Source organism: Abramis brama, assembly GCF_963993115.1.
Source record: "Abramis brama genome assembly, chromosome: 5".
Taxonomy (NCBI): Eukaryota; Metazoa; Chordata; class Actinopteri; order Cypriniformes; family Leuciscidae; genus Abramis; species Abramis brama.
Window position 1 is genome coordinate 32500433 of NC_139967.1, and position 14899 is coordinate 32515331.

General features: G+C 36.7%; 1 protein-coding gene across 3 annotated transcripts in view; it reads right to left on the reverse strand.

Moving 5' to 3' along the window:
• The window catches only part of homer1b (homer scaffold protein 1b), a 31815-nt gene extending 18296 nt beyond the window's left edge, over window positions 1-13519 (reverse strand). The window contains exons 1-2 of one of the 3 annotated variants that reach the window (XM_084114252.1): window positions 13161-13519; window positions 6687-6843 (exon numbers count right to left, since the gene is read on the reverse strand). In XM_084114252.1, coding sequence (XP_083970378.1) covers window positions 6687-6843; window positions 13161-13165 — 162 coding nt within the window. In that variant the 5' untranslated portion in view covers window positions 13166-13519. Of the gene's footprint in view, window positions 1-6686; window positions 7109-13097; window positions 13109-13160 lie in introns of those variants that run through there. The other 2 variants (XM_084114253.1, XM_084114251.1) reach the window with 2 other exon arrangements.
• Window positions 13520-14899: the final 1380 nt, after the last annotated feature.

Genomic DNA, 14899 nt, shown 5'->3' on the forward strand with positions numbered 1-14899 from the left:
ATTTAGAAAGTCATCAAAATCCTCTCACAGAAATCACATTCTTAATAAGTACCAGATTTCTACAAAAAAATGTATTTACCAATAAAATTACATAGATTTCATATCATGGAGTTCCAATGGCAGATTTTTTTTAACTTGTTTTAAGCATAAATCTATTTTTTGCACTATAGTTCTTCAAGATGGGGAATGTAAAACATGAAATGGATGGATGCACAAAGCATAGCAATCCACGAAGGCTGTGTGGATAAAAGGCCTCGAGCGCTCTCATACTCCCACACACTTCCAGAACAAGGCCAATTGGCCACATACTAACGTGTAATTTCAAGCGAGAAAATCGACAGTGGGCTACCACTGTCAGCTTCCTGTGTGTGTGTGTGTATGTGTATGTGTGTGTTACACACATGTTATACAATCATTGGAAGGATGAGTGCTGTTCCCTCTGTTCTATACTTCCAGTATTCAGCATTTCCACGGATATTTAAGGTTGACCTACAGAGCACAACAGTAGGGTTCTGAAAGTAAAAAATCCTATTCATTTTCAATTGCACATACAGTACATATGCCTTTGTGGAAACCAGAAATAAATTTTAAGCAATGAATATCTGGTGAATTGCTACACATAATCCTGAAGAGAGATCCACCTATCATGAAGTTGCTGTTACCATAGTAATAGGAATCACAGGAATAGAGCAGAAAAGAGATAGTCCACATGCCCATAGTTAATTTTAGTTCTCAGCAGTCTGAAAATTATCCTTTCAGCCAAATGCTCAAATGTTTATTAACTATAAACTGTGGTAAAAAAAATTTCAAAATGGCCCAATTTCTCCATGTAACATTTAGAGCTGACAATTAGGACTAGATTTAAACTATCACAATTTGGGGATAAAAAAAGTCTGGGTGGTGAAATGATTATTGAGCAGAAAATCAGCATATTAGAATGATTTCTGAAGGATCATGTGACACTGAAGTGACTGGAGTAATGATGCTGAAAATTTAGCCTTGCAATTAGAGAAAAAAAAAAAAACATTTTAAAATATATTCAAAGAGAAAACTGTTATTATAAATTGTAATAATATTTCATAGTATTACTGTACTTACGGTATTATTGAATACCGTATAAATGCAGTCATGAGCATAAGAGACTCCTTTCAATAACATTAAGAATATCTTCCCAACCCCAAACTTTTGAACAGTAATATTTTGAAATATACTTTATGCAGACCATAAGGTTTCATTAGTTAGCATTAGTTAATTACTTTAGTTAGCATAAACTAAGAATGAACAATACTTCTACAGCATTTATTAATCATAGTTACTGTTAATTTCAACATTTACATTATTAAAATCAAAAGTTGAATTTGTTAACATTGATTATGAACTAACTTGAACTAACAATGAATGACTGTATTTTTTATTAACATAGATTAATAAATACTGTAACAAATGTATTTATCATGGTTAGTTCATATTAGTTAATACATTAACTAACAAATGAGGCCTTATTGTAAAGTGTTACCAACACCGCTAATAAGTGGTGAAACTGAGCTTTTAGCATAGCCTACATAAAGAAAAAAATAAATCAACAACACTTTCAGTAGCAAATAGAATTTAAGTTTAAACAACAAACTTTCAGAACACCACAATGGGAAGCGACCAGACATACCACCCTATAGCATTATTTTCTTCAGAAAATGTCAAAATATAATATTCAAATAATTAAGATATTTAGCAACTAGACTGAAGGTTTTCTAACAAATCCATGCTAGTGTTTGCTAATCTGCATCAGCGTGACTGATGTTTGCGCTGTGCCTAATGTACACATTAAGTGGGTTGAACCTAATGAAGTGATAAGCATGTGTATGTGTGGAAGACCAGCTCAGGAACTTCACAGTTTGAGCTCTTGTGTACGAGCTGCTCAGCTAGCAGAACGATAAGTACGCTGGAGCTGGTAACGTTATTTGTCTTTATTTTCAGATGCAGACGGATTGGCTCGACGAGAGCCCTAATCAGAGTCTGCGTAGCCTGCTGTATAATCACTCACTTCAGGATTGTAATTGCATGTGAACAGCTGAAAGCTGTGCAGTGGGTGGACAGCAGCGAAGAACAGCGCTGAGGCTAACGTTGTTGTTGGAAGAAGCTGTCCGTTTCATGCCACTTTTGCAATCTGTCAGGGGTTAAAAGAGAGCAGGATGTCACTCGCAATAATAGCCTAGCTGTTAGCAACGCAATTTTGTTTCCGGCACATGGCATTTGCTCTTTTCTGATCATTTAATGTCACATCTGAAGCAACAAGATACTTATAAGTGCTTTTCACACTGCGCTTAACCTTGGGTTATCGTTATTCCAAACCAACCAATCATGTGCCTCATATTCACGTGCTTTGAACAACACGTGTCGTATAAACAGGTTATGTTTCAGCATTTGAGGAAAAAAATGACAAATGGAGCTGGAAAACGAGAAGAGTTTAATTCTTACCTTTATAGTCTCAAAAGTCTATTCAGTAAAACTTGATTGACAGTCGACAATATATAAGTATGCGCAATGCTAGAGCTTTATGTAAACAGGTCGCATGCTGTTCGTCCAATTAATGACACTGGCGCACCACAAATATTCAAATAAAAAATGCGAACCCAGGGTTTAGGAATATACAGTGGGAAATGTCAGCTTAAGAATAGCAAGGATTAGCCTCGTCCCAGACTAAAATGCATGTTTGAGCTGTTTTAACTGAAAGCAACTTGCTCTGACATTTCCTAAAATAAGTCAGTTCCATATTTTATTTTATGTTTTTTAAGGCATGTTTATAAAAGCTACTTAATGTCCTAATTTAACAAAGGCCTAGTCATGGCTTAAAGGAGAACTCCAGTCAATTTTAACATTGAGCAAATTTTTTTGTAAATTTGGAGTGCTGTCAGTACAGAGAACAACGACAAAAATCGGTGTTGCCTACACCGTGTTATCCTCTTTTTAAAATTTGCACCCTGTTGACTTCAATGGGGCAAGTTTTAAACCTGCTTTTAGCCTCTTAACATCCTTGATGTGTCATTACAAGTGCCCAGCCATGTGAGTTGATTCCTTCAGAGTGAACACGGTGAATCTGACTGCAGTAGATGTGAAAGATATGAATAAAAATGAAGTTATTTCAGCCAGCGCACATACCTGTATTTATTTCCTGTTTTCGGTCGAAGTCCATAGTAGTCGATTGTCGAGTTCATGCGCGTGATCATAGGTAACTAAGCAACAGTGGAGAACTCGACAATCGACAACTGTGGGCTTCGACCGAAAACAGGAAATAAATACAGGTATGAGCGCTGGCCGAATTAACTTAATTTTTATTCATATCTTTCACATCTACTGCAGTCAGATTCACCGTGTTCACTCTGAAGGGATCACTCACAATGGCTGGGCACTTGTAATGACACATCAAGGATGTTAAGAGGCTAAAAGCAGGTTTAAAACTTGCCCCATTGAAGTCAACAGGGTGCAAATTTTAAAAAGAGGATAACACGGTGTAGGCAACACCGATTTTTGTCGTTGTTCTCTGTACTGACAGCACTCCAAATTTACAAAAAAATTAGCTCAATGTTAAAATTGACCGGAGTTCTCCTTTAATCTAAGCCATGTCTGTGAAATTCATTCTAAATTTAAATGTTATTTTAAATATATTCCTCCCACTTCTACACACTAATTTACATTTAGGCTGCTAGAGTCACACATATGCTGCCATGATAAAGCAATAATGTTGCACAGGGACCTGATTGTATTAATCAGTCAATCATTTTTTAACCTGTTCATTTATATGAAACATTCAAACAAATCCATTCTCTAAAAAAATGAACCTGATGGATTTGAAAACAGTGATGTAGTATGGAATACATCATACTATACACTACTACTGAAATAAATAAAAAAAATTACATAGCATGAAACATAGCATGTAACTGGAAAAGCGTTACTATTTTGAAAATGACTGAGCTCAGTAATGGCAGCCAAATTTTCTCAAACAAGAAAAAATGTAGAGCAGGACTGAATTTAGTCAATCTGGAATTGATTGGATCGTTATTGTTTTCTATTGCTGTGATCTCATGCGAGTGACAGGTTGTCCCACCCTCACGCCATGGTTGGTGACTTTAATAAATTGGCAAAAATGTAAGGAGGAAAGGGCTCAAAGAAGAGTCCAAACTAAAAGGAAACTGCATTTGATCAGATACCGTCAAGTGAAGTTATATCCAAGATAATGTGAATAGCACTCAGAGAATAGAGACCTTCCTGCTCGCTCTGCTATTGCCTATTATAGGTCAATGGTGGTTCAGATAAAGACCAGGCTTAAGTGACAAGTCTCTGTCATTCAGAGTGACAGGTCCACAATCAGTTGAAGAAAGCCAGAATAAATTGCAGGGGTGGAGGGCGAAAACACAGGCATGGTCAGAACTTAAATATTATGTCAGGCTTAACATGAGCTCTTCAATCAATGTAGCATCCTGCTAATACCTTTAGCCACTGTGAGCATGACTTAAATTCCCTGAAGGGCTCAGAATGGACTTAAGATCAGACTCTAATTACAGCTGCTGTGTTGACCCCATTCCCTGTCCCAGTCTCATAAGGTACAGTAACATTTAAAGACATAATAATGCAACTGTGGATCCCTGTATTTTGTAATACCACCACCTAATTTCTTAACAAAAAGGTACGGCGGCGGTGCCATGGGACAGAGATCATATCAGGTACTAAATGGTAAGCATTTTTATGTACTTGGTATTTAGACGATACTCCAAAGTAATTAAAACAATATCCTGGAATTACCATGGTACTTTTTTTTGCTAGTGTTGATAGTTACCTAAATCAAGCTAAGACTATTAGTTGAATATTTAAAAGGTTTCTGAGATGGTAAATGACAAATAAACTTATAAAAATAATTAAAAATGTCATGTGGTTTAACCATCAAGTAAAAAGCAATAACACATTTTCCTTACACCTTGAATATATAGACATCTTAATAATAATTTTCAAAAAGTTTTAAAATATATTTTTAAGGTAAAAAGTATTTTTACTAATTAATTTGGTAACACTTTACAATAAGGTTTAATTTGTTAACGTTAATGTATTAACTAACATGAACCATGAGCAATACATTTATTGATGTTTTTGTTCATCTTTGTCAACGTTAGTCAGTAAAAATACAGCCGTTCATTGTTTGTTCATGTTACTTCACAGTGCATTAACTAATGTTAACAAATAAAACTTTTGATTTTAATAATGTATTAATAAATGTTGAAATTAACATGAACAAAGATTAAATGCTGAAGAAGGGCAGTTCATTTCCAGTTAATGTTAACTAATGTAGTTAACTAATGAAACCTTATTGTAAAGTGTTACCATTAATTTATTTAAATAAAGTAAATTAACTACGAATTATTAATTCATAAATATCGTTACATATTTGGGAGTACCACCACATGATTGGGAGTTCACAACTCGATTGTCATTAAAAAAAAATTTGTCAAAAAAAGTTTTAGGACTAACTGACCTTGACACACAGCCATAATGGTTTACAGGGGTCCTCTCAATTTCATTACTTTATTGAGACATTATTTTTTTACTTTCCGTGCCCCAAAACATAAGAATTATGCTCGTCATAGAAAATGTGTATTCAAGTCATTGTACTAAAGACATTTAATATATAATTCATATTTTTGAAAAAATAGATCTGCTCAAAAAATCATCGTTGACCCTATGGTATGTTTTAGGTCTACACAAATCTCAACATGGATCAAACAGGATTAACTGCTGAACAAACAGTGTGCGTTTGTGTTGGTGTCAACAGTCACAGTGCAAAGTGCATTGGCTCACATGTTATTTCTGTCTCTGAAACCAAAAGCTAAGGGGAGGGCTGAGCATCCCAACTCACAAGCACATTCAGACATACTGCGGGAGCTATTTTAAAATCCTCCTCTGCTAAAGTTGAGGAACCGTCAGGATAGGGTTATGACTGCACATGAAACACTCCATACAATGTTCATATAATGTTTTTTACATACTTTTGATTTATAGGCTAATTGGGTCCAAGGGTTTGTGATTTGACATACAAAACCACATGACTGCTTTCTACAGTGAGATTTCAGGAGGATGGCGGAGACACATGGTCTGCAGTGGTCTGATGCGAAGTATTGTGGACAATTACACCATCTGCATTAAAATAAATGGGTGAAACTATAAAAGCCTTAAAGTAATAGCCAACGGTAAGATGGATGGACTAACTCTAGCGGATGTAGAGTCGCTACCACTGTCTATTGATGTTTCCTGAAATATTGGGCCATTACATCCACTGTGTAAGGTTGCACAGCAGTGACCAATTCAAGTGCATGCTGCTCTCCACAGGGAGAGCGAAATAATCCACTTCTATCCCGGAGAATATGTTTGATAGGAATCTCTAGCAGGTCGGTCTTCTGCACACTCAAATCTGCTGCTAATTCAACTGAATGCATCAAACACACATTATATTTTTGAGATTTGGAAAGCATTATCAGATGCTTTTCCTGAACCAAAGACAATCCTTTAATCTCCACCATACTGAGAAGAACATGATATTATAGGACCTGTTTCCCTACATTCACAATGGATGCTTCCCTACAGTATACCAACGAACATGAATCCACATCAGTTTAAAGACAAAAAACACACCACGTTACCTTTGATCCATCCAAGCTGATGATCCTGTACACGTTCCTGGTACTGTCATAGAAGTAAGATACAGTGACCGCATGTTTGCTGGTGGGCATCCAGTTCTTCTTAGTGCTGGGGTCTATCTGGAAGACGTGTGCCCGGGTGCTGTAGATGGGCTGTTCCCTGAAAGGTAGGAAAAAAAAGTGGTGAACCTCTTTGTGCCTGAGCACCGTTGTCTCTCCGATTCCGCCAGGCGCGCTGGAACGTCCCGGTAGACGGATCACCATTTCTCCAGCCTCCATCTTGCTGCTGATCACCACTGCTTGAACCCAGGTAGAAACCTGGGTCTTGCCTAAGCAGTCAGACACATTGGTGCCCTGCTAACAGTGCAAGGCGACCATTCAACGCCCTGCTGATATGGAAATGCCAGCTGTTTGGCTGGGGCAGTGTGGGACGGACACTAAATATAGTCAGGGTCGCAGTAATCTGTGCAGTCCCACCCCTACTGACCTGATCTTTGCTGTTGGAAGTTGGAAGAATCAGGGCTCTTTTCCTAGACACCCTTAGCCTGGTAATACCAAACTCTGCTACTTCGCCTTTGCTTTGTAGACAGAGTCTGGCATGGCTCAATTGAAAAGCGTTTTCTTTCTCGCGGGGGGGCGCTTGTCTGAAGTTTAAAATCATTGGTTACCCGTAAGCCAATCACATGACGTTTGGTTATGGCGTGTGTTATGCGCATGCTCAGTCGCATCTAACTTCCACTGTAAACACATGTATGATGCGAAAACAAAACCATCGAGCGAAATACCGGAGTAAACATGGCTGTGAACGACTTTTGCAGATTATGTGAAGTAAATCTACGCATCCACGGTACAATCAGCATCTACGTCACGGCTCTCAGCCCGCCCTCTGTTCGTTGATTGGCCCGGCCGTCCGAAGGCCGCTGGAGAACTGAAAGATAGGCTGCTATCTCAGACTGACTACAGAAGCGAAATGAAATTGAGCGGAAGTAGGAAGTCTGACGTAGTCAGGCTAAGACACCCTAGCTTAATTTGATAATCACACATAGACAAAGGTAACGTAATTAATAGATAAACTAATGTGCATTACTTCTTTTAGTCTAAGAGTATGGGTGGAATTTCATAAACACCCCAGCCAAGTTTTTCAATGCTACATTTTAAGGTTCCGATAATGACACAAAAGAATAAACTCTGCAAAAAGATAGTTGACACAAAAATCTAAATCGTGTCATCATTACCATTTTGATTTCAAGATTTTGTCCATACAATGAAAGTCAATGGGGTCGAAAACAACACTGGACGCCACTGACTTTCATTGTATGAACAAAAACAACACTGAGACATTTCTCAAAATATCTTCTTTTATGTTTCACAGAAGAAACAAAGTCATACAAGTGCAGGTTTGGAACAACATGAGGGACAGTAAATGACGACAATTTTTATTTTTGGGCGGACTATCCCTTTAAGCAATTAATCACCTTGGAGGCCACGCACAGAGAAAAAAACGAAGGTCAGTTTTGTGAATATTATCATCACTTTGGGCAACAAAAAACAGAAAAGCATGTGGACCACAAGCAGGAAGGAATAATCACTCTAGAATAATAGGCAATCATTGCTAAAGAGAACAAAAGAAACCTGGAGCCCGAGTCAGATGAGCTGTCTCACTCTGAACTCTCTCATTCTTCTTAACACAATTACAGATTTATCCTCATTCAAAGTGATACATACATGTCATCAGCAATTCATCAGCAATTAGCATTCACATGGCAAAACTTCTCAGTAAGGTCAATGAGGTATAATAAACTAAAAATTGCACTACAGAACATTAAGGTAAACATTAATACATTTTCATTATTGAGAGAGTACATAAAAAAAAAAAAATTAAAAAAAATCAGTGTTCAAAATGTTCTTGCCATACCCTCATTTACTATGGAAAAGGATGATTTGGTTTAGTGGCAGATTTCAGATTCATTTCAAGTAGTAGCGAAGTAAAAAAAAAAAAAAAAAAATCCAAAAAACAACAACAGCGCAAGTAACTTGCATAGAGTTTTATGTTTTAACCATAGAGATAGAGATCTAATATTTTTAGTGTACCTGCTTTTATGTTAATGCAATTAAGGTAACAACAGATTTTTTCTTCTGTTGTGACTTACATTCGTGTGTAATGGATTTTCAAAAAAGAAAAATGTAGGACGGGTACTTGGTTCTATACATTTGGTTGTTGATTGGATTCTGAGATGTGGGCGTTGCAGTCAAGAGCGGAGGCAGATAAACATGAGCTAAATGATTGGAGAAGTCCTACATATGTCATGTCACCAGAGAGAAGTCTGTTGTCTGTTGTTTGTCCAATTATAACATTTTGATTTAACATTTTTTTTAAATGAAGCACATGCACAGCTGAGTTGTTCACAATAATATAACCTATAAAATAGGTTGAATTTTATTTCATGCTGACTTAAAAAAAAAAAAAAAAGTGGAATCTTGGAAACAATGAAATCAATTCATTGTTGATTCATGTATATTCATGAACTATTGTTAATTTATAATTTATACAGACAATAAGTAGAAATTAACATTGACCAATATTTAAGTGCTGTGGTTCATGGTGATTTCATGTTAGCTACTGCAAAGTTTAAAATATTCTAGCTGACCCCCTGAGTTTTTTAAGGCGACCATTATTTTTAGAACGTATCTCCTAATTATTTTCATGGCGACGCATCATGCTTGTCATGTGACACACCGCAGCCAGTGCCAGCCAAAGCTCAAAAGCACATTTGAATTTAGCAGTTGATCACGTGATGCACTGAACGCTCCAATCACAGCGGTGCTAGTACACATCAAAGGGATAACAATATTAAAGTACAGAACCTCATTGTAAAGTGTTATTGGACAAACTTACCAATATTCAAAAGATCCTTATAGGGACAACTAACAATTGCATCAGGCTCAAAATTACTGACAATCTCAGCTTTATCTCTGGATACATAGATCAGATACGACTAGGAGGATTACATGGGAAGTTCATTAATGCCCTTCAAGTTTCAGGTAAAGAGAAATGCTTTGCTTCAAAATCCAAATCCAAACACAGAGGGAAGCCCACTACAGTATAGCCTGCTCATTGACCCTTCCCCAACATACTACTTTAAAAGCAACTGGCCTCAAATCTGTGTCAAAGGGCATATGTCTCCACTACTGTATGCTCAGTCATCCGCAGATGGAGCATTTCCATAGCATTCCCATATACACTCCTCTGACCTAATTCCACAGATAACACCCTTCAAATCCCAGAAAAAAAATCCCATTCAATCCCAATTTACTCTAATATTTCATCAATCTTATTAAAACATAGGATCAGAAGCGGGAAGTATAATGGGGGAAAGGGGGAAATATAACAAACACAGACGGTTTGTTGCTCCTATTCCCAGGATAATTAATCACCATATTCAGTTACATTAGCGTGCTTCTAATCAGCTGCTGCTGGGCTGATGTGGTGCAGGAATGAGAGAAACTGAGAAGGAAAAGGAAGGAAGAGGAGCAGGGATAGCTTAAGTGAGGCGAAGGAGAGAGAGAAATGCGGAGTTCGGAGAAGTGCTTACGCTGCACCGTGGAGGCGGAAGATCTCTGAAGAGCATCAAAGGCTTGTTGCATAATTAGCATTTAAATTCGATTAAAATGCAGTTGCATTCACCATACATGGGTGCTTCACATGACATCACATGCTTCAATAGGGTCATAACCATTTAAAATGTAGTAACTTAAAATGTTTATATTGTGAATGCAATCCATTAGCCGAGCTTATTGGGACATTTCCATCCGAATTTGTTCGTGTATATAACCCACACATACTTTTCTCTGTTCTCACTCAAACTTATGAAGTAATGAATTAAAGGCACCCTTAGGGAAAGAATGAAACTGTAAATAGACTGGAACATATTGCTACATTATTGCAGCTGACTATTTATTTCTGATTATGGTTAGAATGTATTTGCTTATGTATGTGTTTGGGTTCCATTTTCTATAATACATGTTCTCATATTGTTATAATTATGCTGTGGCAAATGTATTTGGTGTATATTAGAAAGAATATATATATATATATATATATATATATATATATATGAAGAGTTCAGATGCAAAAGCCTCTAAGTGCCATCTGAAATTTTCTTCTAAAATGATCATTTTTATCAAGCTTGTATATTTAAGTTCAGTAATTTCACTTAAATGGCAATGAAAATGACCTATTAGTTGTCATTTATGTGAAAATACTGAACTTAAATATACGAGCTTGATAAAAATTTGCATCTGAACTCTTCATATATATATATCAAAGTAAAATCAAAATGTTTTAAATTGTAATAGCATTCTGTGGTGCTAAAACAAAATGTGAAATGCATTAATTAAATAATAACAGCTTTATCATTTCCATGCAGTAATGAAATGAAAATGTGTTGTGTCTTGTATAAAAAAAAAGGCTTTTTAAATATTTGAGCAGTGTACTGTATCTGTCACACTATATGAAAGAAAATGTGAAAAAAATAGGTTAAAACACAAACTATTCCAGTATCTTGTGTTTTTTCCTTATAGTAGCCAAGCAGAATAAACGTTATGATTTTCATATCTTGTTTGCTAAGATTTTTCCATTTCATGTTTCATAAATTCATGGTTGAACGTCAACCACCTACGCAGAAAACAGGATGGGGGAACAGCCTGAATTTAGAAAAGGAAAATGAAAACTAGATTTTATACCTAAATGTTTATGAACACACAAACCCTCAGAGCAATCTGAGAAAATGTGAATGTTACAAGCCATTATTAAACTATTTTGAACAGATTGGTCGTATCATCCATTGGACTCAACAGTATCTTGAAGCCAAGACTGTCCGATTTTGAATGTAAGTGATGTGGTCAATTATATAAGGAATCAAAAGCACAGTTCTGTATTAACATCAACACTGTTGATCTCACACCACCCACCTTCAACAACCCACCACCATTCAGAGCAAGCAGTCTTTTTCATTTTCAACATCTGTCTTTCTGACCAAATAATAGAGCAACAATAAAGAAGACCAAACTTCTGCCACACTTCAAACTTGAGTGATCTGTAATAGCATGTACATATGGACATATGGATAATAAGCTATTTTGTTAGTTACATAACCTGGTAGCGTGGTCAAGTTTGACTTTGAAAAGGTGCAATCATACCATTCAAATCATCTGTCCTAATAAGCAAAATAAGCTAATTGGATCACTTTTAATTTTGCAACAATGCACAGCTTTTTGCATTCGTTCTGCAGGCCTATTACTCCCACTACTGTCTTAACAACGGCTGTTCAGTAATGTTAGCAAACTGCATAACAACCAAACACTTTACAGCATGTAATAAATTGAATTGTGTGCCACTGAATTGAGTAGGAAGTGGGAATGGTTTTCTCCAGAGTAATATACTCCCAGAACAGCCATTGAATCTTTCAACGGTTATAATTTAATTAAGAATGAAGAAGAGGGGACTTCAAGCAATTCAAGTTTAAAAATAATTATTATTATTTATTAAATGGAAAATGCTTTGCCAGCACAAGAAGATCCATCTTTATGTAATAACACGTTGAAATGAAAAGATGATCACTTCCAGACGTTGACCAAAGACTACCCAGGGAACAATTTTGAGATTCTAAATAATATTTACATGCGGCGGGGTGCCAATGGAGAAGATTTTAGGTCATAGAGACCAGAACAAACTGTAAGCAGAAGACCCTTTAAGATTGAATAGCCATGTATAGGGTCACCTTTATTTAAAATCTATATTTCAGATCAATCTCCAGCTGAGCTTTGGAAATTCCACTTGCATGTACAGATATATCAGATGTCATTGCCAATATTGGCTTCAAAATTGTATTGATGAGGCTGTGCCATGCAGCGGTGCTCTGCTGAAATGTAGATTACATAAGCATGACGAGATTAAAGGCCTTTGGCACTGCAGCACATCAGTATATGAAATTAGCTAATGTTCATTCTCATTCAGAGTACATGCTTGTTATCATTTGCCAAAAAAAATAATACACGCGGCTAACCAACAGACTGTGGTCTCAGTGGTCAAAAAAGGTCGACCCAGTGAATGAAGAATAAACGATTAATTAAAAGTGTTTCCAAATAAATGAATGTACACACTCGCATAATAGTGTGGGTATGTAAAAGAAAAACTGTATCACAACATATTTTAACACATAACGCACATAAATATATTCAGCATTTTAATACCATTTTAATGCACAATATTAAGGACACTTAAGCTGTTCATGAACATGAATAACTGCCCTTACATTCTGCCCTGTCCTCATAAGACCGGTGATAAAACCGCCAGGCTCTGCGCTGCCAATTCCTACAGTATAGCCTACGTTTTGCTATGTACATGCAACTTACCCCATGTTGATGTTTTTCCCTGCCGAGACGAGATGCGATTTGTGCTATTTACAAGCAACTTACCCCATGTTGATGTTTTTTTCCCTCCTGAGACGAGATGCGTTTTGTTGATCACCGAGTTTCTTCTTCAGGCTGAATGTAGAGGCTTTGGATGCGGTGCGCGCGGTCAGTCACATTATGAGCAGCGGCATTCTGCGTCTCTCATTACGCGCTCTGTATGTAGGCTGTCAGATGCACTAAACGAATCCCACGGCGAATAGCCCACCAATACTGCCCAATTTTAGCTAGTTTGCAAAACGACGGGCTCACCTCGCATCTCTGCGGTTAGAATATGTGTTTTTGAAGAAGAGCGCGAGGTAACGGTGGCGCTGGGGTGAATAAAGAGCCGCTGCCTCTCTCTCAGTGGGCGTGTGTGTGTGGCTCTAAAGATGAATCTGCTGTCAGTCGATGGTCATAACACATACCACACAATGTCCCACAACAACGCCCCCTGGCACGCTCTTCTCCCATTAAAAAACACTTGCCATCACTTTTTCATCATAGGATTTCATGTCAATATACCCTACTTCCTTGTTATAATTGTATTGAAATGTAAATAAAATTGAATCCTAATTACTGGTTTTCAATATTCGTTGAATAACTCTGTTAATTCTGTTATCAATTTACTCGCCCTCATGTTGTTCCAAATCTGTATGAACTTCTTCCGTTGAACACAAAAGAAGATATTTTGAAGAATATGGGTACCAGTTGACAGCACCCACTGACTTTTTAGGGAACAAAATGCTACGGAAGTTATCAACTGTCTGGTTACCAACATTCTTTAAATCTTCTTTTGTGTTCAGCAGAGGAAAGAAATTCATTCAGGTTTGGAACAACATGAGGGTGAGTAAATGATGGCAGTGTTTTCATTTTGTGTGAACTATCCCTTTAAAACGATGAAAACATCGTATGAGAAATGAAGAGTTAGGCTAACCTTTTCATTTCTAACCCCCTTTAAACACTATTTCTTGTTTCCTCCGAGTGTAACCAGCAATTTTACACCTTTTATCTGGTGTTCTTGATTATGGACATCTGTCTTTTTCTTTCTGTCTTCCTCACTTATTGTCAATAACAAAACTAGCAATGCTGTTGCACAGAATTTATCCAGTCCTGCTGATATTCAGTACAACAGCATTGTAGTGTTGCTTTTAAACAACAGTTCAAAAAGCAAGAGGTAATATCTGTGTTTCAGACAAAAAAATGTGGATGTTAGCTTTGTATATTTCTTCTCTGCCAATGAAAATTGTTCTGAAAGAAGAAGCAAACATCAAGCTTTCATGAGGAAAATGCCCCAACTTTCAGAAAACCCTCTCTTCACCCCAGGCAAATCCACTCCACTTTCATTTCCACTTGCATAGTCTGGAACACAGTGAACAAAGAATACAGTTAAAAGTGGAATGCAGTGAACAAAGAGCACAGTGAAGCGTAAAACACTGTGAACATAGAACACAGTGAAAACCGCCAATGCTACAGCTTTGGGAAAATGGCAATACGAATGTACAAATATTTGTCACAATGACAAATATGCTTTTCAAACTGAGCAACTGCTGTAGTGTAGTTGTTATAAAGAAAGTAGTTAGCAAGTATAAAAAATATAGCCTACAACAATAATAAGAAAGAAAATTATCTTTAAAATGTTAAACTTTGAGATATGAGCTTTGTAATTTATGCTGTAGAAGTAATATTCAAGTAATGTTTACCACAGGCCCATATTTACTCATAAATTAAAAATAAAATAAAAAATCCATACGAAATTTCCAAGG